The 24,878-nt window shown below is 42.2% G+C and overlaps 1 protein-coding gene across 1 annotated transcript in view; it reads right to left on the bottom strand.

Annotated features, from left to right (window-relative positions):
• Positions 1-568: 568 nt before the first annotated feature.
• Positions 569-24,878, bottom strand: part of LOC147717735 (complement C4-B-like) — a 643,152-nt gene continuing 618,842 nt past the window's right edge. Inside the window, exons 30-32 of the mRNA XM_086919877.1 lie at positions 10,016-10,174; positions 1,439-1,498; positions 569-619 (exon numbers count right to left, since the gene is read on the bottom strand). Coding sequence (XP_086776003.1) covers positions 569-619; positions 1,439-1,498; positions 10,016-10,174 — 270 coding nt within the window. The remainder of the gene's footprint in view (positions 620-1,438; positions 1,499-10,015; positions 10,175-24,878) is intronic.

Raw genomic sequence — 24,878 nt, 5'->3', positions numbered from 1 at the left:
TCGTAAACCTATTTGCGCATGCAAAAACGGGTCGTACATCTAGCCCTTAAATCCTCTTGATAGAGTTTTTGTTCTAGGGATACAGGTTGAAGGGGATATACAATGCATCATTAAAACAGTCTTCTCTCTGTGTTTATTTGAGGTTTATGATCTTATACTATCTGAAAATTACTTTATTAGTGAAGCACCCCGGGGGAGGGTGGAGAGGAAGTAATAAGGGTAGCTTTTTCTCAAATTGTACCTGAAGATATCAAGGAAATTTACACCAGTGAATGGGATGTTAAACAGGCACCGACCTCATAGAGGAACCAAGTGGGGTGGGGTAAACACGGCACACGATAATCCCTTATGCTGTGACCTTCAGGTGTGGGCTTAATATCCCTTAAACCCAAAAGCAAAGCATGGCATAAAATCTAGGTGAAAAAAATTACTCAGGGGAGCTCAATCGATCCGTGTTATGGTGTGGAAAAGAAGGAACAGAGTTCAGCACGCTCGGGTGTTCCCTATATAGGCACTGCACACAACACTTCTGGTGATGATGCCAAAGCCGCAAAGCCAAACAACCTTGCTACCACTTCAAAGTGGGACTGCTCACAAATTTCCAGATCCAGTCTGATGCCTGGGGAATATTCCAAAGTGAAAAACCTGTGTCAAAAAGTCTCTAACAGATCCAAATCCACATACACGTTATTGAGCACCAAACAACTGGAAGAAATAATGTTTTCAGTTTGTAACAATTCCCCCTTTACATGGTTAATACAAGGCATTATTTCTTTAGTATTCCATTCTACTCTGAAAGTTGATGCCAATCCAAGTCTGAAGAAAGAGGAGCCATGGTTGATGCATGTCTTCCTTTCGAGGAAACACTTGCTCTCATCTGCTGATAACTACTGCGTTTAGCTGTAAACTTCTGTTCAGTGCGTCGATTCTCCTTAAGAAACTCTAGATGCACATTACATTATTACACCTCTGCTAGTTTAGCACATATAAGTAGGTTTTGAGGGGTTAGATTGCTAGATGACATTTTAACTTTGGTAGAAATGTTTATTTCATTCTAGTTGTTCACAGCATGCATTTGTGTGATTTTAATATTATTTTGTAAAAATGTTTACGTGTGCTAGGCAACAAGATGAGCCTTTTGAAATGTATTCTTAAAGTGTAATTTTTAGCAACAGTGTTTGTGTGTGATATCGTAAAGAACATAATTAGGCTTCTAAATTGCCACCGCATCCCTGGATGCATGTTTAGAAACCGTTAGTAATCCAAAAGACAGATGCCACTACAACTATGTATTGAGTGGGGTTGTGTGGGGCTACAACAACCTGCTTTTCACATTCAATCACTGTTCTATTGAACTACGTTCACTCGTGACACCTGTGAATGTAAAAACAAACCTTGTAGAGCTAAGCCAGAGTCTTAGATACACATTACTACTCACCGTCAGGGTGGCTTTTCCTTTCCCTTGGACGTCCACATGCAAATCGTTTCCGAGAGAAAACTAGGTCAAGGAAAAGAAATTTTCAGAATATATATTAGAAATCATTGTTGTGTTGTGATTTTACTTGTTATCAAAAGCTCACATTTAGAGAATTTGCCCATGTGATATTTAGTACATATGCAGCAAACCACGCAAAGTAACTTCTCTTCCTGTTTTAACAATAAGTGTTATGTTACCCAAACCATGGTACTCGAATGATGTACTTCTGAAGGATGAAATTCGGAGTGATTGTTGTTTAGATTAAAAAATATGACCTGCTAGCCCTGCACAACAGCCACTCTGCCACCAAAGGGTCTTCTTGTGCATCCTTTTTTAGACATATATACCTTTTTGTATGACTAAAACACTAGCACTGAACTAGAACCTTCTCTATGTGAGCCAGGACCACCAGATTATTGCCGGAGTCCAGGTCGCATAAGCAAGTGTGTCATCCCCCAAATACCCTTAACCATCTGCTGGATGCCTCATGGAAAAAGGCCACGAGTGACAGCATGCCCCCACGTCCCTGAACAACCATTTATCACTCATTTATTCATTTTCTATAGCACCAAACTGCAATTATTTTGTATTTTTTTATGACCTAAGACATCTGATCCCTTTACCCTTCTAAATTAATATAAAACTGAATGCTCTGCCTATGACCTTGGAACATAATCTCTACATTCACTCTTGCTGACTAAAGGGAGGTTTGAGAGAACTTGATTATAAATTAGTAGAAATACCCAAAAGTGTTCTTCCTAGCCCTTAAAAAAATGTAAACTATGTTTTACTGGTTCATGTTTCTAACTTTCACCAGTGCTAATGTTTTACACAATCTAATCATAATTTCCTTGTATTACCTACACTCTAGGTAAGTATTAAAAAAACATTTGAAAGGTGATTGTAATATTCCTCCAGTTTGCAGAGCACAGGGGGATCCCACAAATAGTAATAGCAGGAGAACACAATAAAATGCTAATATCAATATGTTATTATCATTTTATTTTTTCCTTTCTTTTGCTTCTTCCGCTGGGGAGCTGCCGCCCTTTCACAGGTCATTTTTACAGCAATTAGGGATCTTAGATGAAGAAATTGTTGAGAGCTGTAATAGTTCCTGTGTGGTTAGGTAGGAGGGTTGCTTATGACTTTTATGAGGCTACGCCTGGAAGATAACTAGGAATACAGGTGAGTACCATTTCCTTCTCTTCCAGGGTATCCTCCTCAATAGTCATAAGCGCTCAAAATAATAGCTGGCCCATCCTACAAACATATTAAAGAATCATTTACTTAGATAAAACTTTTTTAAAAGCCACACGTTTTTAGATTATTACAAATGACCACTGTAAAAAACAAATTCATACCCAATCATATCATATCAATCATACAGTACTTGTACAGTGCAGCTTATCACCTGTGAGGGTGTCCAGGTACTGGGCTGCGAGTTTCTGTCGAAGAGCCAGGTTTAGAGCTTCCTTTCTGTAGTCTATCAGCGAGGCTGTTGTTCAGAGGTGTAGGGGGAGGGAGTCCCGGGACTTAACAGCAGGCTTGGAGAAGGTGGGTCCTCTGCTGCGGCAGAGCCGGATGCACGGTGTGTGTGTAAGGATGGCGTGGGTGGAGCGGAGGTTCCTGGAAAGTTGGTGGAAGTTCAAGCTGTGGTTACATATATGCAGGTTCTTGGTCGTTAAGGACTTTGTAGGCGTGGGTCAGAAGTTTGAAAAGGCATCTTTCCTGGATGGAGAGCCAGTGGAGGTCTACCAGATGCTGGGTGATGTGGGTACTTGAGGATCAGTCTGGCAGCTGCTTTCTGTATCGTCTGAAGCCTTCTCATGAGTTCGCTGGTGGTGCCTGCATAGAGTGCGTTTCCATAATCCAAAAAGCTGGTGATAAGAGCCTGCATCACTGTTTTTCTGGTGCTGATGCGGAGTCATTTGTAGATTCTGTGTAGCATGATGAGAGTCTGGAAGCAGGCTGAGGAGACGCCGTTGACCTGTCATTTTAATGAGAGTTTGATGCCCAGAATGATGCCGATGTTCTTTTGGTGTGGGGATGGGTCCGAGTTCCGATGGCCACCAGCAGTCATTCCTGAGGGAGGTGTGGCTGTTGAAAATCAGCACTTCGGTTTTGTCCGCATTGAGCTACAGGTAGTTGTTCTTCATTTAGGCTGAGACAGTCTTTATGCAGTCATGGAAGATGGACTTTGTGGAGGGGTCTGCTGAGAGCAAGAGGATGAGCTGGGTGTCGACAGCATAGGCGATGATGTTGACAATACTGACAATGTCTGCTGCGGTGTCATGTAGATGTTAAAGAGGGTTGGACTAAGGGACGAACATTGAGGGATGCCGCAGATGGTGCTCATGGGTAAAGGGAGGTACTCAGATTCTCTGGGTGCACCTCAGGAGGAATAATGCAATCCAATCTGGTGTTGACGTTTGATGAGTGTATGAAGGGAGATGGTGTCGAAGGCTGCAGAGAGGTCAAGAAGGATCAAGGCGGACGATTCTCCTCTGTCGTCTGTGCATGTTATCTGTCGCATAGATCAAGGCCATCTGTGGTTGATCCTGATTGGGAGGGATCCAGCAGGTTGTTTCTCTCCAGGTTTCCGACGAATTGGAGGTTGATTGCCTTCTCCAGGACTTTGGTGGGAAACAGGAGTAGCAAGATGGGGTAGTTCTGAAGATAGCTGGGTCCTACGGGAGTTTCTTGAGGAGAAGGGGTCTGCTTCTGAGTCTTTCCAGGCATCGGGAAAGGTGGTTGTGGCGACAGAGGCGTTGAGGATGGTGGTAAGCTGGTGGCCGATCTTGTCTCTTCTTAGGCTGAAGAGTTGATGGGGGCCTGGGTCAGAGGGCGCTCACAAGTGGATAGAGTTCATTGAGACAGTAGAGTCCGGTGTGCTGAGCTGTTCCAATGAGGTGAGCAGGTGGTCGGTGACTGGGAGGGGGAGGCTGGAGGGGTCAGTGGGTTGTGGTCAAAGTTCCTATATATGGTGGCTATCTTGTTGTGGAAGTGGTATACTAGAGCGTCGCAGAGTTCCTGTGAGGAGGGGATTGAGTTTTCGGTGTCTGATAAGATTAGTGCATAGTGAGCCCAGGGCAACAGAACCTCACATAGAATAGGTAACCTCTTATACAACTTAAAGGTGCATGTGTGTTACAAGTAACAAACCACCAATAAAGTTAACACAATTAGTCCATAGGCCTCAAAGTGGCTTCAAATTGTCTGTTTCTTTGTTGTTCCCACTAATTTAGAGAGAACAATGTTAAGACCCCAACGAGGAGAAGGGAACTTAACTGGTGTAAAACCAGTTTTAATATCTTCTAGAAATTCTTTAGTCACAGGTATTTTTACAAAAGAAACTTGTGCTGAAGACTTCTTATAGGCAGTTATTGCCACAAAGTGAACTTTAACAGAAAAAAACTGTAGCCCATACCTTGCCAGATGAAGACGATATGGTATCAGTATACTTTCTTGACAGGAGGAAGGATTGTGGCTGTTCTGTATGCACCATATGCTAAATCTCTTCCACTTAAAGACATATGAGTTTCTTGAGGAAGGTTGTAAAATGATCATGCACCATTTTTGGGAGACCTAGATGGCCATATTGCAGGAATTTAGGAGCCATGTCATTAAGTTCAGTGATGGAAAGTTGAGGTGCAGGATCTGATACCCAAACTCCTGTCTGCAAGGCAAACTCCTGCGTGGTCATTCTGATAAGTGAAGAAGGTCTGTAAACCACCACCCATAAGGCCATTCTGGTATGATCATTAGCATCCTAGTTCTGGACCGGTAACATTTGACCAGAACTGTCGGAATGAGAGGATTTGGTGGAAATGCATGAAGGAATTTCTTGGACCAGTATATCACAAAAGCATTCCTCTTTGTCCCTGGCTGGAACTATCTGGAGGGGTAGCCTTTACATTTTTTATTTTTTATATTGCAAGTAAGTCTATTTGGGGACATCCCCTTTCTTAGAAAATGTCTTCTACGATTTTGTCATTTAGAATCCAGTCATTGTTTTCTTGGAAGGGTAAACTGAGCGTGGTGCTTCCATATTTTGGGCAGCTGTGAGCCCCGGACAGCTGTAATTGTCAAGTTCCTTGCAATAAGCCATTCCCATATGGTTTGTGACTCTAGGGACAGAGGTCTTGAATGCCTCCCTCTCTGCTTTTTCAGGTAGTACATTATTTATTGCCCATCTGAACATGCAGAAAAGTCATTTTAACTACTGGAAGACAATATTTTAAAGCCGGATGAACTTCTTTCAACTCTAGGAGGTTGATGTGGTAGGTCTTCCCTTTGTGTGACCATAGTGCTTGGGTCCCTAAACGGCGCAGTGTGCTAACCATCCTTTTTGGGATGCATCTCTAACTAGACTCTAAACTGGGAGAACTGATGGAATGAGGTACCGGTCATAATTTTTTTTCAGTTTGGTCCACTATGAAAGTGATTGGATGATTGATTGTGATAGTAAATTTTTTTCCCAACTGTTCAAGAACTGGTTCCACTGGCCCCCTAGACACTGCTGTAAAGGTCTCATGTGAAGGCTGGCATGAGAAACTAGAAAAATTGCAAGATGCCATCAATCACAACAGAGATAAAATCTGTTGAGCAGTTGGATGATTAACGTGCAATAGAATGCAACACTTCAGTTGGATGGATAGCAGTCTCCTCTGAAGGATACACTTTTTTGGACTGAGTATCTATTTTATCCCTCAGTGTATATTTTGAACTGGGTAGGGTATAGGTTTTCTGAAGTTGTCTGTAATTATACATTTAAGTGTTTTTAATTGTGTAGTGTGTAACTCAATGTTTAAAAATAAATTGTTATACAGATTTTTTATATTACAGCCCTGAAGAAGCTTGAGTGAGACCGAAACGTGGTGGCTGTATTTTGTCGGAAACAAATTGAATAAAGAGAAGCTTATCACACAACAACTTTTGGAGACTATTTTGGATGGACATTATTTCTGAAAATTACTGTCTTGTGTTTTAAATCTTGACAATTATTGCCTATTTATGATATTGTACTGGAAGATCTAACTTGGTTTATGTATGGAGACATACTTGAAAATGGCTCATTGTTTCTTTTGAGGATGCTTCTTTTATAGAAAGTTGTCTATGTAAAAGTAGATTAATATCTTTTGTTTTCTCAGATGTGGTGTGACTATAGCCATCCATTCTGCAAATGTTTTATTTCCTGTTTTGATCCTTTTTCCTGAAACAATAAGTATCAGGATACACACCCAATCCTTTTTGATGCAAAGGAACCTCCTCCACTGTTTTTATTCTGTAGTAAAATGTTCACCTCTTCCTGAAATAGAACTTGTTGATAAGATGATGCTTTGGTTGGAGGAAGAGGACTTGAAAAGAAAAGAAGAGCCACTCCGAACACTATTAAAGACCCATCTGGGTGCAGTGATCAGCAGCCCCTCTGAAAATCATGTTACAATACTTCCTCCTACCTGAGTGACTGACGGATCTGGGGGAAGATGTGACCCATTGTCATTGTTTAGAGTCTATCCCGCTGCAGATTGCTGATGTTGACACCCTGTTCCTTTGGATGGTATGACTGTTTTAGGAGATGTTGCTGCTTGTGGTGCAACCAGTGAGGGGTTTGAACCCTCTGAGGATTGTAGCAGCTATCATTGGGCCTGTACCTCCTTCTAAATTATTTTTTCTTTTCTAGGCCCACAACTTTTAATGTATCCAATTCAGTCTTCATCTGTGACATTTCGTCATCTAATGAGATCCAAACAGTGTTTTTCCAGAGATTGGCAGGTTCAGTGTTCTATTTTGCGCTTACAGTTTTAGACCAGTTAGTCGCCAAATATCATGGTAGTAACCATGAGCAGATACATCTGATATGTCAGCAGCTGAATTAATAATTTGATTTGATATAAGCATTCCCTCACTAATGCCAGCCTGAAAATCTTGCCTGTCTTCTTTAGTGAGTTTATCCGTAAGCTTTGTAGGGAATCCCAAAGAGATTGATCATACCTCCATTAAAGGGCATTGTAAACGCTGATGTTCTACACATTTCTCTTCCCAGGGAGACTATACTTTTGCTTTCCTTATCCGGTGGTATGGAAGACAGTGGTGCTACTATGTGTGACTTCCTTGCTGCAGCCCCAATTACAGAATCTGGTGGTGGATCTGCCCCGAGAAAGAGACGATCTTGGTCAGGAGGCCTATACTTCTTCAAGAGCTTATATAGATCAAATTTGTAGATACAGGTGTCAGGAATATTTGCATTGCAGATTCAAGAAGACCCGGGACCAGAGGGAGGAGAGGTCTAGGTAAAGTTCTTTGATGTAAGGTTTCAAAGACGACTGATGTAGATGGAATAGGAGCAGTCATAGTAATGTTCAAATTAGCTGCACTTCTTACAAGCACCTCATTTAAAGCTATCAAGTCATCCATCAATTGGAGATAGTCATGGTGAAAATGTGTTAGAGGAAGCTGTAGAATAATAATTTCTGATTAAAGATCTTGAGGTTGTTGTTCATAAGGGAGACAGCGTTCTGCGATCGCTTGTACTAGATCTTCTTGATCTATAGTGAGACAAGCGGCTTCTTTCTCTAGAGCTTTTTCAAAAACTGTGGACTGTCCTCTGGACTTGTGAGGACAGAAGGAGATGCCAGGCATATTATAGGTGATAGCATTGGGGATATTAATGAAACTGGAGAAAAGTTAGGTGGCGTGGCTCACCCTTGTGAATGTACCATAAAACAATGTCCCAAAAGGCACTACTTTTAGTGTATGACGTGATCGAGAATATGTTTGAGAGTATTTCGAATCTGGAGTGGTAGGTCTCTCTGGACGAAGCTCCTGGGAGATGTCATTTTTGATGAATGTGGTGGCTTTGACGTTGAAGTTGGCATTCTTGTTGTTAAGGAAAGAGGTTTGAGTGTCGACCGAGATGATCTCAACGTATACTGAGGTGGTCTTGAGGTTGATGGGGGTGGCCGTGACCTTGATTGAGGTGGTGCCGTCATTGGCGTAGGCAGTCTCGACATCGACAGAGGTAACTTTACCATAGACGGAGGTGGTTTCAGTATCAACAACTGAGGTCTTATCATTGAAGGAGGAGTTTTCAACGGCAACTGACAGTGTTCTTTCACTGTTGAGTGTCTCGACTTCGTAGCTGATGAGCGCAAGCAAATTTTTATGTGTCCAGTCTGCAACCTTATGCCCCTCTACGTAATGCTTCTCGATGTCCAGCAGGAGCAATGTCTCTTCCTCTGATGCCTTTTTTCCTTGGATCTACCTCTAGGAGAGTCCTTGGAGCAGGAAGAAGAAGCTCTAGTAGAAGACTGTCCTTCTCCATGGCTTCTAGAAGATCTGGCAGCATGTTCTTCCTTCCTTTGCTGCAACCCTTGTAGTCTGATTTTCTGCTAATCCTTCAAAGTTCTTCTGGATTAAGATTGTCAATGGTTACAGGAATCAGGAATGTGATCCTCTAGAAGACACATAATGCAGAGCCTGTTGGGGTCTCACTGTGGCTTCTTTTTCCACCGGAAGGTCACTTCGCAAAAAATGAAAACATTTTTAACAGAAAAAATAAATAATTTTCTGTCAGAAAGAGGTGTCCAACTACCCTAAGTAAAAAGAGATTATGAACCTTTAAATACCATATTTGCAAAGATTTCTAAAAAACTTCGTCCAAAAAGACAGAGCTGAGTGCCCCAGTATCCTGTTTCTAGAAGCCGGAAAAATGAACTAACCCAACTGGCATGATGAGATACAGGGGGTACTGTGAGGTTCTTTGAGGTTCTTAAAGGCACTGTGCCAGTTTTCTTTCTATGCTTTGCATTGCAGCCTACTAAAAAACAATGTCTCATATTCCTTTTCTTTTTCCTTTAAAAAAATGTTTTTGGAAATATTTTTTTATGGTCACTTCTTGTTAGTGATGTATTTCTATGCAATTGGCTGTTTCTCTAGGATCCACGCACGTGGGCGGGACTCTTCAGTGCTTATGACTATTGATGAGGATCCCCTGGAAGAGAAGTGCATTGTACGCCAAAACAAACTGCCTCACAATATGCCTCATCGTGAGGTCACAGTTCTGCCTTTCCTGCCTACAGGCACATACTACACTATAATAATAGGGACACAGGATGAAGAAATATTAGCCTAACATAAGCATCTGGGTTTCAATTTATTATGCGTCTCTATGCTTGTATTCCACTTTTCAAAACAGAGGCTATAGCTCTGACCCTCACCAAGTCGTTCATTCTCAGCATGTGTTAGGAGCAATATTAGTGAGGGAAGTCAGGTATGTCTGATGTTATTTGTTTGGATCAAAGCTTCTTTAGTGCCAGTAATTTAATCTATGCCAGCGGCATATGCTGTGAGCTATCGCGGAATTGGTTTGAGAAATCACTGTGGGTTTGTGGCTGATGCTGATGACTATTGTGCTCAATGTTGCTGCATGTTTGCTTATGTGTGTTAGAGGCTGTGAACTGCATGTGTGTGTTCTCCAAAGCACTGGTGGATTACAATCTAAAGACTGAAACCAGTTCAGTGGCTCAGAAGACTTACCTGCAACTGCTCTTGCACTTGTTTACTGTGCTTGTCCAGGCGAAGTCTGGTATTGAAATTTCTCTGTGGGGAAGAGATAGTGAGAGCAAGATTGCCTCCCTCTGTTGAGTAGGTCTTCGTCCAGTAGCGAGAAAGGGCCTCCAAAGCAACCACAGTGTCCTTAAGTAAAACAGAATTGGTATTACTATCTCACCTAAAAAACACCTCCATCCCAGGTGTAACATAACTTCTTTTTTTATCATATCTTCATTTAAGTACATGCTCCATGTTGTGATGCACCTGCACCCCTTTATTCTTTTGGTGACTGCCACAATTGCAAAACCCTCGTCTTTATTTACACTGTTGCAATACTGTCTGCCTGAAAACCTTTACTCATCCCTTAATGCCCATCATCAAGAACACACAAAATATAGTTTGATGACCCACATAGTCATAAATACTCAAATTGTCCTTATTTGGCTACTGTTATTGCACACACTAACAGAGCTTTCAAAATCCATATTTCACAGGAAATATATAAGACTTGTAAATTATTTTCAGAAATTTGCAATGATAGGCACTGTATCAGTCCAACTTCCTTGCCAGGGAGAGCAGGTGGAATTCGCTGGAAGGTAATGTGGAAAACCCTTCACATTCCCAAGATCTTTTCACTTGCCTAGGTTAATAACACTGATAACTTATTGGAACTTCTTACTTCATTACAGTTTTCTTGTCATTTTAACTCACATTTTTTAAAATCTATATACTTGGTGCCAAATTTATCAAGGTTTGTGTCACCCTTGCACGATTCAAGGGGGCATAAGTGTGACACAAAGCCTAAATGAGATTTACAAAGCCAAGCAAAGCGACTTTGGTGGCCCTGTATGGCTTGATGAATCTGGAGTAATGCAAGGCAGCACAAATTCATGCCTTACGTTGCTCTGCCCCAGGCAGGCGTTCCATGGGGGAAGCGTGGGTGTCCATGCATCTACCCATGGATTTTGGTGCATTCACAGATTTACCACTAATGGCAGTCCTGAGAATGTGTCAAAATGCAAACCTTCCCCAGGTGAGGTATCACGAGGGGAAATATCTTCATTTCTCCTCAATTTTTCCTCTTTCTACGAATACAGCGCATTCCTGCTCTTTCACGCAGCGTAGTGAGGTGGCTTGATGCGCTGCATAAATATTTGTTCAATATACCCTTGATGTTTATGTTTTTCCTGTTTTTGTTGCTACCATGATGGCCTCGGCAAACCATTCTACCACCTGAAGCATCCCATGATTTACCACTTAATGGCTCATTAAGAGAGATTAGAGTTAGCCTGCCTTAAGTCTAAGACACCACTTTTTTGTGCATTTAAACAGTCCACTATAAAATATGAAAGGACAAATGCACAAAATGTTGCAAATGCCAATGCTTAACAGAATGGTTCTAAATTAGATTGTATTGATCAATAACTAACCTGAGACACCGTCAATGGCAACCTTAGTCTTTTCATTCATAAGTGTATCGCAATGCTTGAGGTTCAATTCAAACTAATCTTAAATGTAATCCTCGGGGAGGTTGGTGAATGCTGGTGAATGTTCCTTGATCCCTCAATTCAAGTCAAATGTTGGAGTTGTGAAGATACTGCATGACTCAGAATTTGGAGGAGACTGAGAATTACGCCTCTGTTTTCAGGACAATTTCATTAGTATCAATTTGAATCTGAGTATATCACTGTCTGCCTGTGGTGAAGTTGCTGCACTAGAGTAAATGTCTAAAACAAAATTGTTGATGAGTTAACTTTATAAAACCTGGAAAGGTTTGAATCATCTGCTTACTCGGGGATCTAGAGAAACTTGTGGATGGAGCCATTGCGATCAGTACTCCCATATCAGGTCCATGCACAAACTTGTATGAATAAGCACAATGTTCCATGTTCACCTTTGTCAATGGTGTGGGTTCTAACAGGGGAAAAACTGACATGCTTCAAGGGTCTAGACAAATGTGTCAAAATCTTACTACAATGACCGCTTCACAGAGAATTGTCAAATATTTCTTTTTGAATAGAGTTTTCTGTTCACAAGGTTGTATGTCCTATACAGAGAATGGCCCTGTATCAATACAAGACAGGTGATCAATTCTCCAGGAGAGATGCAGAAGCAGAACTGAAAAGCCCCACTAAGGTTTAGGTTAAGTAATTCAAAGAATCTCAAAGATGGGAGCGGGGATTAGCCAAAACAGCTGAGTGTCTGAGAAGGAGTCAGGTATGACTTCGGAACACTGACAGTGAACCCCAAGGATGACAGGAGGGTTCGCCGTAGTATGGAGGTCGTAGACGACTGTCTAGTGCAAGCCAACCTTCAACAGCCAGTCATCGAGGTAGGGGAAAACTGACCTCTGAAGGTGGCTGCTACCACCTTCATCCCGTAGAAAGAGCTGATGGGCCTGCAGGACTGGTGTATGGAAATAGGACGCCTGCAGATCCAACACCACCATCAAGTCTCCGGGGTCAAGGGCAGACAAAACCTGTGCTACGCTAGGCATTTTGAGAGAAGGTGCAGGTCTAAAATAGAATGAAGACCTCCGTCCTTCTTTGTCAACAGAAGGTAGCAGGAATAACAACCACAACCCTTTACTGTCACAGGCATCCTCTTGATAGCTGCCACCCTGCTCTTGATAGCCCCTTTGGCCAAAAGGGGCTTGCACTCCTCTCAGTGAGATGGGAAGATGGCTGTCCGTCAGCCCTTCCAGGTGATAGTAGAAGGTGTGGGGGAGTGGCCGTGAAGTGTCCATTCTGGACAATCTGTGGGACCTACCTGTCAGATGTTATGGCCCGCTAATCCGGTGAGAGGCATTGGATTCTGCCTTCAGAAGGGTGATTGTGCTCCATTAAGAGCACGGTAAAGGGTTTTGGTAGGTATATCTGCTTTTGGGACACAGGGTTCTGGGGGCTGGGGGCGTGTTGGTGGAGGGAGGACGTGCGCATGTTGTTCCTGACTGGGAGTCACCACACTCTGACCCGTGAAACTGCTGGGTACTTTGCTGAGGCTGAAGTGGCTGTCGGTTTGGAGTACCCCAAATGAAACTGCAAAGGAACCATAGGATTCATTCAGCTGGTGAGACATGGTAGATACACTCAAGGAATGTTCTGTGGCACTGCTCTCGTTAAAGCACTTTAGAGTGGAATCTGCCTTGTACCAATCAAAGGGTATATCCATAAGGAACAATAAGGCATCACTTGAAATGTCTGTTGACGGTAAACAGGCGTGTCAATGAATAGCAATTCTAGTGCTGATGAAAAAACAAGTTACTTACCAATACACTGTGGTTCTACAATATTGATATCTTTCCTAGACTCACATGTTTGAATCTTACCTGTCGTTGAGGTGGGAAGCCCATGGTCATTATAGTTATCAGTGTAAATCAAACAAACTAAACATTAAGGGAAAACCCCATGAGATTGTATACTAATCCACATAATTGTAGGTAGAACCAAACACCAGCCCCTGCTTCATTCCACTCTTCCAGAGCCACCAAACCTCAGATTTCAGATCACACGAGTACAAAATAGGGAATACTAGTATCTCCGTCAATCAATGTTCTGAGCACCTGAAGGGGAGGTCGGTGTCTCTTATGTGAATCTATGAAAGATATCAATACTGGAGAACCACAGTGTACTGATAAGTAACTTTTTGTTTTTCCAGTACTGAATTGTTCATAGATTCACATGCTTGAATCCGAATAGCAAGCAGTAACAACTTGATCTAATGTATAGAAAATTGCAGAGGCGGGTAGCATAATATAAGGGGTGTAGTTTATAAGCGATCTATATATAATACATTAATATCCATGTTACAATTTATAACAATAGCTCACCTCATTGAAATAAGTTGTGAAGAACTGCTTGAGCCACTGCTGCATCTTGGTTGGCAGTTGCATCTAGACAATAGTGTCTAGTAAAGGTATGTCTGTTTGTCCATGTGGCTGCCCTGCATATGTCAGGTAATGATACTCCACCAAAAAGAGCTGTAGAGGTTGCCACACTTCTTTTTGAATGAGGATGTACTTTAGTTGCAAGCTGTCTTCCTGCTTTTTTGTGGCAAAAAGCTATAGCTGCTGAATGTAATAATAACTCAGGACACATCTTGGCTCTGTCTTGCTGACCAGAAGCTGATCAAGTTTTTTTTTCTTTTGATATTGATATAAAATGTTAAGCACATTTTAACATCCATGGAATGAAACACTCTTTCTGCTATTTTTGGAGGGTTCCGAAAGTATGTCTTTAAGGCAATAGGTTAATTAAGGTGAAAATCCGTTGGAACCTTAGGTAAGAAATGAAGGTGAGTATGGAAAATAAAACTATCCTTTTTAAATTGCAAGTATAGTCGTTGTATGTGAATGCCTGTACATTGCTAATTCTTCTAGCAGATGTAAGGGCTATGAGAAGAGCTGTCTTCTGTGAAAGATATTTGATGTCCGCTTAGTGTATAGGCTCAAAAGGCTCTCGAATCAATGGTGCCAAGACTGTGCTAAGCTGCCATGCAATTGCCATTTTTTTTATCGAAGGATAACCTCTTGATATCCCTTAAAAAAATTATTTTAAGAGCCTGTCTGACCATAAAGACTTTTAGTTCCAGGATCTCCTGAAATCTCGATATTGCTACAGGATGAACTCTGATTGAGCTGGGCCAGAGGGAGCTAAGTTGAGTAGGTATTGTAATACTTTTGCTAATATTGAGGAAAAAGGATGGCAATTATTTGTAGACCAACATTTGCGATTTTTTTGAGCTGTTTTGCCTTATATGATCTATTTGTGGAATCAGCTATTGCTTGTGCTAGTATGTCTCTGCATTGTTGAGAGATATTCATCTGATAGAACCCATTGTTCTCAGGAGCCAGGCCACTAAATTGATTGCTTTCGTATTCAAATGTATTACCTGCCCAATTTTCTTGGAGAGCAATCCTGGGGCTGGTTTGAATGCAATGTGTTGCTGCTCGGACATTAGGAAAAGTTCTGTGTACCAATGAAATTAGGATAATTCAACACAGTTCTCTCTTCAATTTGTTTAGAATCCGTGATATCATAGGTAGAGGTAGAATTCCTGTCTACACACCCTGTAATGCATTCCCCCAGGATCCCTTGCGCAGGAACCTGATAGCATAGTGTTGGTATTTCTGAATAAGCTGGATAGCAAACAGGTCTAAGGTCAATATTTCTCATTTGTTGAATCACAACAATGATTTTATTATTCAAAATCACTCATTGTATATATCACATGGCAGGAACGTATTAACTTAACATCATTTGGACTGCATTAAGAGACCCCTGATGAAGGGTCTGGGAAGACCTGAAATGCATTGGGTTTTTACGACCATCGCAGTACATTGTGATATATACAATGAAGCATTTTGAATAATAAAAATCATTGTTGTGAGTAAATAAAAGTAAACACAAAAGAAATGTCACTTATATTGTTTGGAGAAGATTTCATCAGAGGAGAGCACTATAATTTATTTGAGATTCGGAAGAAAAACTTTGTCGTCGGTTTTTCAGCTAAGTGCGCCCGTCTGCTGGGAACGGTTTTCCAATCCTAGCTTTCTTGAATAATCTAGTATTACAGCGCTTACAGACATGCGCTAATGACAGGGTCGAACAGTGATCAAATTCATTCAAAAGAGGACCTCATTGAAAAACAGAGTGCACCTTGGTACCATTTTGTGTGATCTTGTAAATCTAGCCATGCCATAGGATCCCCTAGGATTATCAGCTGAATGATATCCTGTAGTGTAACCATTCTGAATTATTGCTTTTTGAGGTATTTGTTGAGCTGTCTCAAATCCAATACTTGTTCCCATTTTCTATATTTCTTCTTCAGTAGGAAGACGTTGGAGCAGCCTCGCACCGTGCAGGTAAGAGCGGTAGGTTGGTGGGTCCGAGTGGGTGGGAGATTTTGACAGACGACGACAAGGGAAAATTCATTATTTATTTAATTTTCCTATGTCGTCATCTGTCAAAGACCCACCCACACTCTGCCCCACCGCTCTTACCTGCACGGGCTGTGGCTGCGTTGGAGTAGAAACCAATGTTTCTGTGAGCTTGTGAGACCTTTTTGCTTGCGACTTTATTTTCTCTTTCAACAGCCAAAGGTGTTCATGTGACCTCCTGCAAGGTGGACTGCGAGGAGGTTACTGAGTAAATTGTAGGGTTTGACCTTGCTGAATGATATCCAACATACAACAGACCAAAGATATGGATCTCCAGTTTTCGTATAAGTTGTTGAGAGTGTCTCTCACATTCAAACGAGCTACCTGAAGAGAGGCGACCGGTGTCATTACTTTGTCATTGTCTCTGGAGAACCTACCTGTGCCAGATATTTCCTCCTATTGGGATGTCTGAAGAGAGTTGCTGGTGTAGGTTTGCTGAATGAATTGCTGACAATATCCTTGTTGTTGGTGAATATATGGCTGATATCTCTAATACTAATAGCCTCCTCTGAAGGAGCATTGGTGTCTACCCCTAATACCTCCGAATGACTGAAACCTTTGTTTTTGGAGTTTTGGAGAACTCCTAGTGATCTTGCTGTTTTCATATCAGCATTTATTGATTAAAGGCCATCATCCATATGCTTCCGGAAAAGAACTTCTCCATTATACGGCATATCCCAAAAACTTTATTGTACTTCAGATGTAAACAATGTTGCTTTCTGCCAGCCTTGCCTTTTTAAAACTGCTGCTCCAGCCATTTGTCTGAATCCAGTCAATGCTACATCCATTCCTTTATTGATAATCTCTGTGGATGTCTTCTCTCCTTCCTGAAGGATAGATTTTGCATCTTGTTTCTTGTACTGTGGCAGATAGTCAATAACATTCTGACCACATCTGATGGCCATACCTGCCTACTATGGCTAATACGTTGGACTCTCTTTTACTCATAGCTGCCATAGCAAAACAAATCTTTCAGATGTGTTCAACCTTACGTCTGCCACCGTAGCAGGGTTTTTCTTTACTTTAAGGCCTTCTGCTCAAATATATGGGATGGATCTCACAGATTTTCTTGTTGTTTCTTTGAAATCGTATAGGAGAATCTTTGTTTAACAGATGATAGCAGATCAAACCTTTTAACAGCTCTTTTTAAGACGGTATGGAAGCTCCCATTACTATCTGGTGCTGAACTGTCCGCCGGAGGTGCTGGGGGCAGATATTAGGGCAACATAGTCACTCGCTTCCTGTATTACTAGCCTGATTATAAAGTATTTCACCTTCGTCAGGTTCTTCATTGTCGTCGCCCTGATCAATTCGATCATAGTGAATAGTCATTTGCTGTGGAAGGTCTCTTTTCTGTGCAGCAGAGCGCTTTTCCTATGTCATTATCTCAGGATAATGTGACAAAATACCAGTTGGGTACATCCAAATTTGCTGCTGCTTTTGTGCTATAGTTTCCTTTTCCTGGCAATTTTTTTATAATAATTCTTAAGGATCATGCAAAGGTCTGTAACTAGGGCTATGGGAACCTGCATCAATGGTTCCTGAAATGGCTGTTTTTCAAAAGTTTCTTCCGATGGATAATCCTTGTGAAACTCCCAATATGATCTTCTTTTGTCATGGGGCCTTTTTGTAAAAGAGAAATCTCATTTGAAGTAAGTAGCCACATCTTGATCAAATTCCTCATCCATTTCCTGCCATTTTACATGCAGCTGTGATGGGCTACTTGCAGCCCCAAAATGTACATCATCCTCATTGTCATCCAAACCGCCTATTTCTAGAAGGCGTAATGGTGGCAAATGGGAAACCTTGGTCAGTGAGGTTTGCTCTGGTCTTATTAGGGTTCAGTAATGGCTCATTGTCGGATCTGGCTTTCCTTTTAGAACCATAGTCGTCATTGGTGTAGCCATCGTTTGTGCAGTTAACAGAGCGGTCATTGACGAGGGTGCTTATCGATCATCTGTCGATGATGAAGCAGCCATCTTCAGTTTCGATGACGACGCAGCCATAGACGGTCTCTACGACGATGAAGACATTGTTAAGATCAACCTTGATGTTAAAGATGCAGTGGACACTGTAGTAGTAGACATCGTTGATGTAGGCCTAGTAGCTGTCAATGGTCGTGTCAATTGTTTTGGTGATGCTTTTGCAGGCGATGTGTGTGATATGTGACGAGGATCTGAGGTAGTCTTTTTGATATCTGCAGAGGGTAGGGCTGCTTCAAAAAGAGTGGAAGGCTCTGACCTGAATTATTTTGTTAAGATGAGCCTGGAGTTGCTGTCTGACCGACTTCTTCTGATCAGGCCTCCTTTTAGCAATTCTTTTTTCTGTCCCTTTCAATAATTTCTTATGTGGCTGCCTGCCCGACTCCTTACCATGTCTGTCTCTCTTCAAGGTCTTTTTCTTTGGTGTTAGTGATACATCTTCTCCAGAGACTGGGGTTTCTGTAAATTGTTCTTCTGAAGCTATAAGAGAGGCCCTGCTTCTCTGTCTTTTAAAGTTTTGGCAGAAAAGCTCTGCAATATTTGCAGCTCTTAGGTTTATGATCAGAGTATGGACAATACAGAGACTCCTAGTTAGTGTCTTAATGAAACTGCCTCATCTTACCACAAGACTTACAGGATCCAAATAAACCTTTTTGGTTCCCTCTGATGTGTTAGATTTCTGCCAGAATAAGGTACAGGCCAGTAAGATTGATCTGTAGATGTAGAATTCAACCGAAGGTCAGCAGAGGTGACAGCAGCAAATTTCCAGCAAAGTTCAGGGAAACTGAGGCGTGGTGGCTCTGAAGGAGAGAAATGAGGCAGGAGCTGAATTCTGATTGGCTGAAGTTTGGTTCTATCGTCAATGATGTGAATTGGAATACAATCTCTTGGGTTTGGCTTTACCGCTTTTGATTTACACTGCTAATTATAATTACAATGGTACTCCCACCTCTACAACTGGGAAGATTCAATACTGGAGAATCTGTGGTAACCAGCCCACAATTGATTGTGACTTTAGCAGTGTCACAATCATCTTGTATGGCTCGGGTTAGAGCAGGGAAAGGTCTACCCGACACCTGGCTGGACTTGAGCAACCAAAGCCCATGGAAGGATAAGTTATTTACCTGTAATCCTAGCTCTCTTTTTGGGTATCCTCATCAAAGTTATAAGCACTGAATAGTCATGCCCGCACACGGGGACCCTGGAGTGCTTATAAAATACATGTATATATGTATATACTGCAATCTAAAAAAATTATTTGCATTGACGACAATTGCAGCCTAAAAACAGGCTAAGAAGTCCCATTTTTACTTTCATTTTTAAAAGAAAAGCATTTGCTTTCATATAATTCACCATAAAGTAAAGGTGAACATATCATACATTTTACAAGCTTTCTTTAAAAGGAAAATAAATGAAGGGTGGCAGGGATCAAAATGTTTATTCTCCCCAAAGCACTATATCTGTTCCAGACACTCCCAGTGTGGCTCACACCGGGTATTCTCCATAAAATACAGCAAGGAATACAACAGTTTGTATGGGCAGGGGCCCGACTCCGGATGTAAAAAGACCTGGGCTATCTCCGGCCCAACGAGGGAGGGTTGGCGATTCAGTGTATATTGGACTACTTTAGGGCAGCGCACTTTAAGTACTTCGTGGAATGGCATCGGCCAGAATCTGAAAAGAGGTGGCTGTTCCATGATAGAGCATTAGCAAAACTCTCCCTCTGGAAGGTCCCTTTCCTCAAAAGAGCAGATCGGCACCATAATCTATGGGGATCACCATCACGCACACTCAACTCCGGCCTTGGGTGGGGTGACCATTGGGAAGGGACTGACGTCTTTCCCCTTGCCCATGACTCCTCTGTTGGAGAACAGGGACTTTACACTGGGTCTAGACAAACAGGCATTCTCTGGGTAGAGGGGAACTGAGTTCAAGGCAGCAGGTCACTTCTTTAACCCGGATGGGATTGTCTCCTTCCCGGACCATCAAGACCTCCCCGAAGCAGAGCAGTTCCACTACCTGCAGCTCCGGCATTGGCTCCTCCAGCCAGAGGTGAGACCAAAAGTGGGCAGAATATTGATCAATTACGAAAGGGGGTTGGTGACCAAGACTCCAGATAGGAAAAATGATCTCTGAACTGTATGATATGATATGCCCACAAGCTCCCTGGGCATCTATGGCCAGCCAGAAACGATGGGCGGACGAACTGGCTAGAGACCTCACCCCGAAAGAAGGGAAAGATATTTATTACCGAGCCAACCATACGGCACGTAACACCGCTAGCAGAGAGACAGTAGATAAGGTAGCCACATACTGGTATCTCAAACCAGTCCTTGGCGGAATACTAGCAGGCGATACTAGACAATGTAGATAGACAGTTCAAGACGCAAATACCGAGATTCCCAGCCTATGGAATACTTGGACTACCTAACCCCCTAAAATACTCTTTGAGATCTCGGAAGGGAATGCAGATGGGCCTGGTATTGAGAGCAGCCCATCAAAACATCTCATCGCACTGGGGTACACAGACAAAACTGACATACCTAGGGTGGTTACACAGGATGAGGTACATTCTGGGAATTGGAAGGATTTAGGCCTCTCTCACTAACTCCATGACAAATTTCAATGACATCTGGCAACCCATAGTATCTTTACTGGCCACTTAAATGAATGAGGTCACCTGTCCAAGGTACCTCCGACTCCTCCGCCTTAAAGATCAAGCACACCACCTACAAGCTCCTGAATCTTACCCTCGCTCCAGTCAGAAAGAAAGTTCTATTTCAATTAGACCTCAAGCACACCAGTTTGTGGGAGGGAGGGGAGAGTGGTGGGGATTATGTTCTTATTTCGTTTTTCTTGTCCTTTTGACATGGCTGTCTAACTAGGATCTATTATGCTGCGGGCACACGCAGAGACTCCATGGACTTTCTCATGGCTGAAGACTGGAATGAGTCAAGAGGCACCAGTGTCTCATCTACAGATCTTTATATGTATGGGCCCAGTAGGGCAGACATGCTGGGGTGCTGTCACAGTATTGATATAAATGATGTTTTATTGCTGCAGAATGTCAATAAAAACAAAATTAAACCTAAAAGGAAAATAAATGAAGGACAGAATTAGCCAATAGGCTGCATGCAATATATTCAGCTAATAAAACTGGTACTGTGCCTCTAAGATTCTCATGGTACTCATCTCCCACAAACCATCCTCGCCCTTCTATTCCCCCAACTGGTTCTCTAAAGTTCCATTATTCACAGTTGTGAATCTATTCACTCTGACATTTTCCTTGTATTTGAAACTTTGCTATACGTTGTTATTGCACTAAATAATAAAAATAGTACAACACAAAGAAAAGAATCTCACAGTACCCTCAGTATGCCATCATGCCCAACAGGTGACAGTTAGGTCAATTCATTATTACCGTAGAATATAGGAACCCTTGGTAAAATGTAATGAGTACTGTAGCATTCTTGTCCGAAGAGGAGAGAGCGTTCCTTATGAATTTGACGAGGATAACACTGTAAGAGAACTAGGATTAGTGGTAAGTAACTTTTCCTTCTCTTTCAGGGGATCCTCATCAATTTCCATAAGCACTGAATAGAATAGCAAGCTCATCCCTCACTCAGAGAGTGGGCAGGAAATAGAGACAAGCCAACAATCATCCCAAAATATTCCTCAATGAAGCCTGCCCTATTTGAGTATCTTCCCTGGAGTCTGAATCTAGACATAATATACAAAGTATGGACAGACCTCCAGGTCACAGTCTTGAAACTATCTGTAATTGGGACAGTCCTAAGAAGGGCTAGAGTAGCCACTTCACCTCGAGTAGAATGCGTTTTGGGCCTACCAGGTAAGGGTTTCTTCTCTAACAGACATGCAAAAACAATGCAAAAACAATGCAAGAAACAATCCATCTTGTTATCAATTATTTTGTAGAGGGCAATCCAGTTCTTACAGGTCAATAATTTATGAAAAGCAGATCTGTTTTTCATTTGTTTCTAGTTTTGTTCAAACAGAATGTCAACACCCTTGAAACATCAAGGGAGTGAGAGATTTCTCTGCCTGAGTTGAAGGATTTGGAGAAAAGTGGTCAAAGAAATAATTTGATTACTGTAGAAATCAGAGATTGCTTCATGGAAAAAACAGGGTGTGTTCTGATTACAATTCTGTTTTTGTGTAAACTGTATATGGTTAATTTACACACAGGGCTAGGATTTCACAGACTCTGCATGTTGAAGAAATTGTGACTAAGAAAGCTGTTTTCTACGTAAGGTGTTGTGAAGAAGAATTGTGAATATGTTCGAAAGGAGGCCCCATTAATTTAGATAGAACAATTTTAAGCTCCCATAGGGGAGAGGTAGTTTCAACTGAAGGGTATTATTTCTTAATACCTGCTAAGAAATCTTTGACCACAGAAAGTTGAAAAAATGAAGATTGTGAACAGAATGTTCTGTAGGCTGTTATGGCCGCAAGATGTACCTTAATAGAAGAAGAATGCTGTAAATTAGAGTTTGCTAGATGAAACAGGTAAGGTAATAACACTTCAACATGACAATTAAATGGATTAGAATTGTTTTTAATACACCAAATACAAAATCTCTTTGCCTGAAAGCATGGGAGTTTTTGTGAAAGGGCACTTAGACTCTCTCAAAATGTCCATACATTCTTGTGGTAACTTTAGATTGCCATATTGTAAGAATTCAGAAGCCAAGCGGTCAATCGCAGCAATGGAAGATGGGGATGGAGAATCTGACCTCTCAACTTGCAAAGAAGATTCTGCCTGCACGGCAACTTCTCACTGCTGAGTGAGATGAAGAAGGTCCGTGAACCACCACTGACAAGGGCATTCAGGTACTATGAGTATAATTTTTGTTTTGGATTTGCACGGCTTGATCAAAACTTCCAGAATAAGAGGGATCGTGGAAAAGCATAGAGAAATGTCCTTGACCAGGCAATCAAAAGGGCATCCCCTTTCGCCCCAGTTGGTCAAATCTGGAGATATAGTCTTGGCATTTTTTGTTTTCTGCATCTGCAAACAAGTCTATTTGGGGATAGCCACAGTCTTGAAAAATTTCCCCCAGTACTTTGTTGTTTAGAACCCAGTTGTGATTGTCTTGAATAACACGGCTGAGGAAATATGCTTCTATATTTTGAACACCTGGAAGGTGTACTGCTGTAACTGTTGGGTCTTTGCTATGAGCCATTCCCAAATGGCCTGCGATTCAAGGGACAGAGGACTGGAGTGTGACCCTCCCTGTTTGTTCAGGTAATGCGTTGCTGTGGTATTGTCTGTCTGAACAAACAGAATTCGTCTTTATCGCAGGAAGGAAGGACTTCAAAGCCAAATGATTAACTTTCAGTTCTAAGAGATTGATATGGTAAGACGCTTCTTTGTCCAACCATATTCCTTGAGTCTGTAAGTGGCCAATGTGAGCACCCCATTCTGGGGGGGGAGCATCAGTAACAAAAGTTTGGGATGGGAGATCCTGATGGAAGGGGATTACCACTTTAAGATTGTTCTACTTGGTCCACCATGGGAGAGACAGGAGTGCTGACTGTGACAGTGTTAGCTTTTGTTTCCAGCTATTTGAAGACTGTTGCAGTGGTCTCATGTGCAGTCTGGCATAGGGAACTATGAATATGGAAGATGTCATTGATCCCAAGAAGGACGATACCTGTCGACCTAAAGGATGATGAGTTTGTCACAGAGTGAGACATTTAGATGGATGCCAGTCTCTCCTCTGAATGATATACTTTTGCGGCCTGGGTATCTAGAATAGCATCAAGTTAGTGTATCCTTTGGACAGGATGTACTTTTGATTTGTTTATGTTGACATGAAGACCTAGTCGTGAGAACGTTTCCAGACATATCTGAAATTTTTTTACAGTCTTTTCTGAGGATGGACTCTTTATTGATCAATTATCTAGACAGGGATAGATGGATATTTTTCTGTCTTAGATGTGCTGCGATGTCAGCTATGCATTTTGAAAAAGTCCTGGGTGCCAACTTTAGAAATGGAAGAACTGTGAAGCACAAGTTACTTACCTTCGGTAACGATATATCTGTAAGAAACATTGGTTAGTTAGATTACTTACCTTAGAATATCCCCAGGCGTCAGACTGGATCCTGAAAGTTTTTGTCAGTAGTACCCCTGCGTGTCGGTAGGCGTCGTCTGCGGCTCCGCGTCCGTCGTCATGATCACCGGGATGATTTCGCAGTACTTAGACGCCGCCCTTGCGCGCTTACGTCAGTTCTGTACATAGCTTTCCATGCCAGAAACGCAGAGCCATGCAAGAAACCGACACTGGTGCCATGAAACCAGGGCCCTCAAAGGGAGATACCTTAACCCTAGATATCGGTTCGCAGAACGGGGAGGGTGGGTGATGCGGTAAGGAATCTAACTAACTAATGTTTCTTACAGATATATTGTTACCGAAGGTAAGTAACTTGTGCATCTGAAAGAAACACGTTAGTTAGATTCCTTACCTTAGAATAGATACCCCAGCAATACCAACCCCGGTGGTGGGTCTGCGAACCAAAATCACACCAGGAAGTCCTGGAGAATGGCATCTCTCCGGACTTGGCTGTCCAGGCAGTAGTGCTTGGCAAACGTATGCAGCGAGGCCAATGTAGCTGCCTGACAGATTTCATGCAAGGGGACTCCCCGACCCAGGGCAGTAGAAGCCGCCGTGGCCCCAGTGGAATGGGCATGTAGCCTCAAAGGAGGCTCCTTCTTAGCCAAGGAATACCAGACCTTGATGCACAAAATGACCCACCGAGAGATAGTCCGTTTGTGCACTGCCCGTCCCTTCTTAGCGCCCACGTAGCCAACAAAGAGTTGGTCGTCCACCCAGAACTGTCGTGTGCGGTCTAGGGAAAAAGAAAACGCACATTTTGGGTCCAGACGGTGGAACCTCTCTTCCTCTT

This window comes from Lissotriton vulgaris, chromosome 5 (assembly GCF_964263255.1).
Source record: "Lissotriton vulgaris chromosome 5, aLisVul1.2, whole genome shotgun sequence".
Classification (NCBI taxonomy): Eukaryota; Metazoa; Chordata; class Amphibia; order Caudata; family Salamandridae; genus Lissotriton; species Lissotriton vulgaris.
The sequence above is the reverse complement of the archived record's forward strand: the minus strand, read 5'-3'. Positions and strand labels throughout refer to the sequence as shown.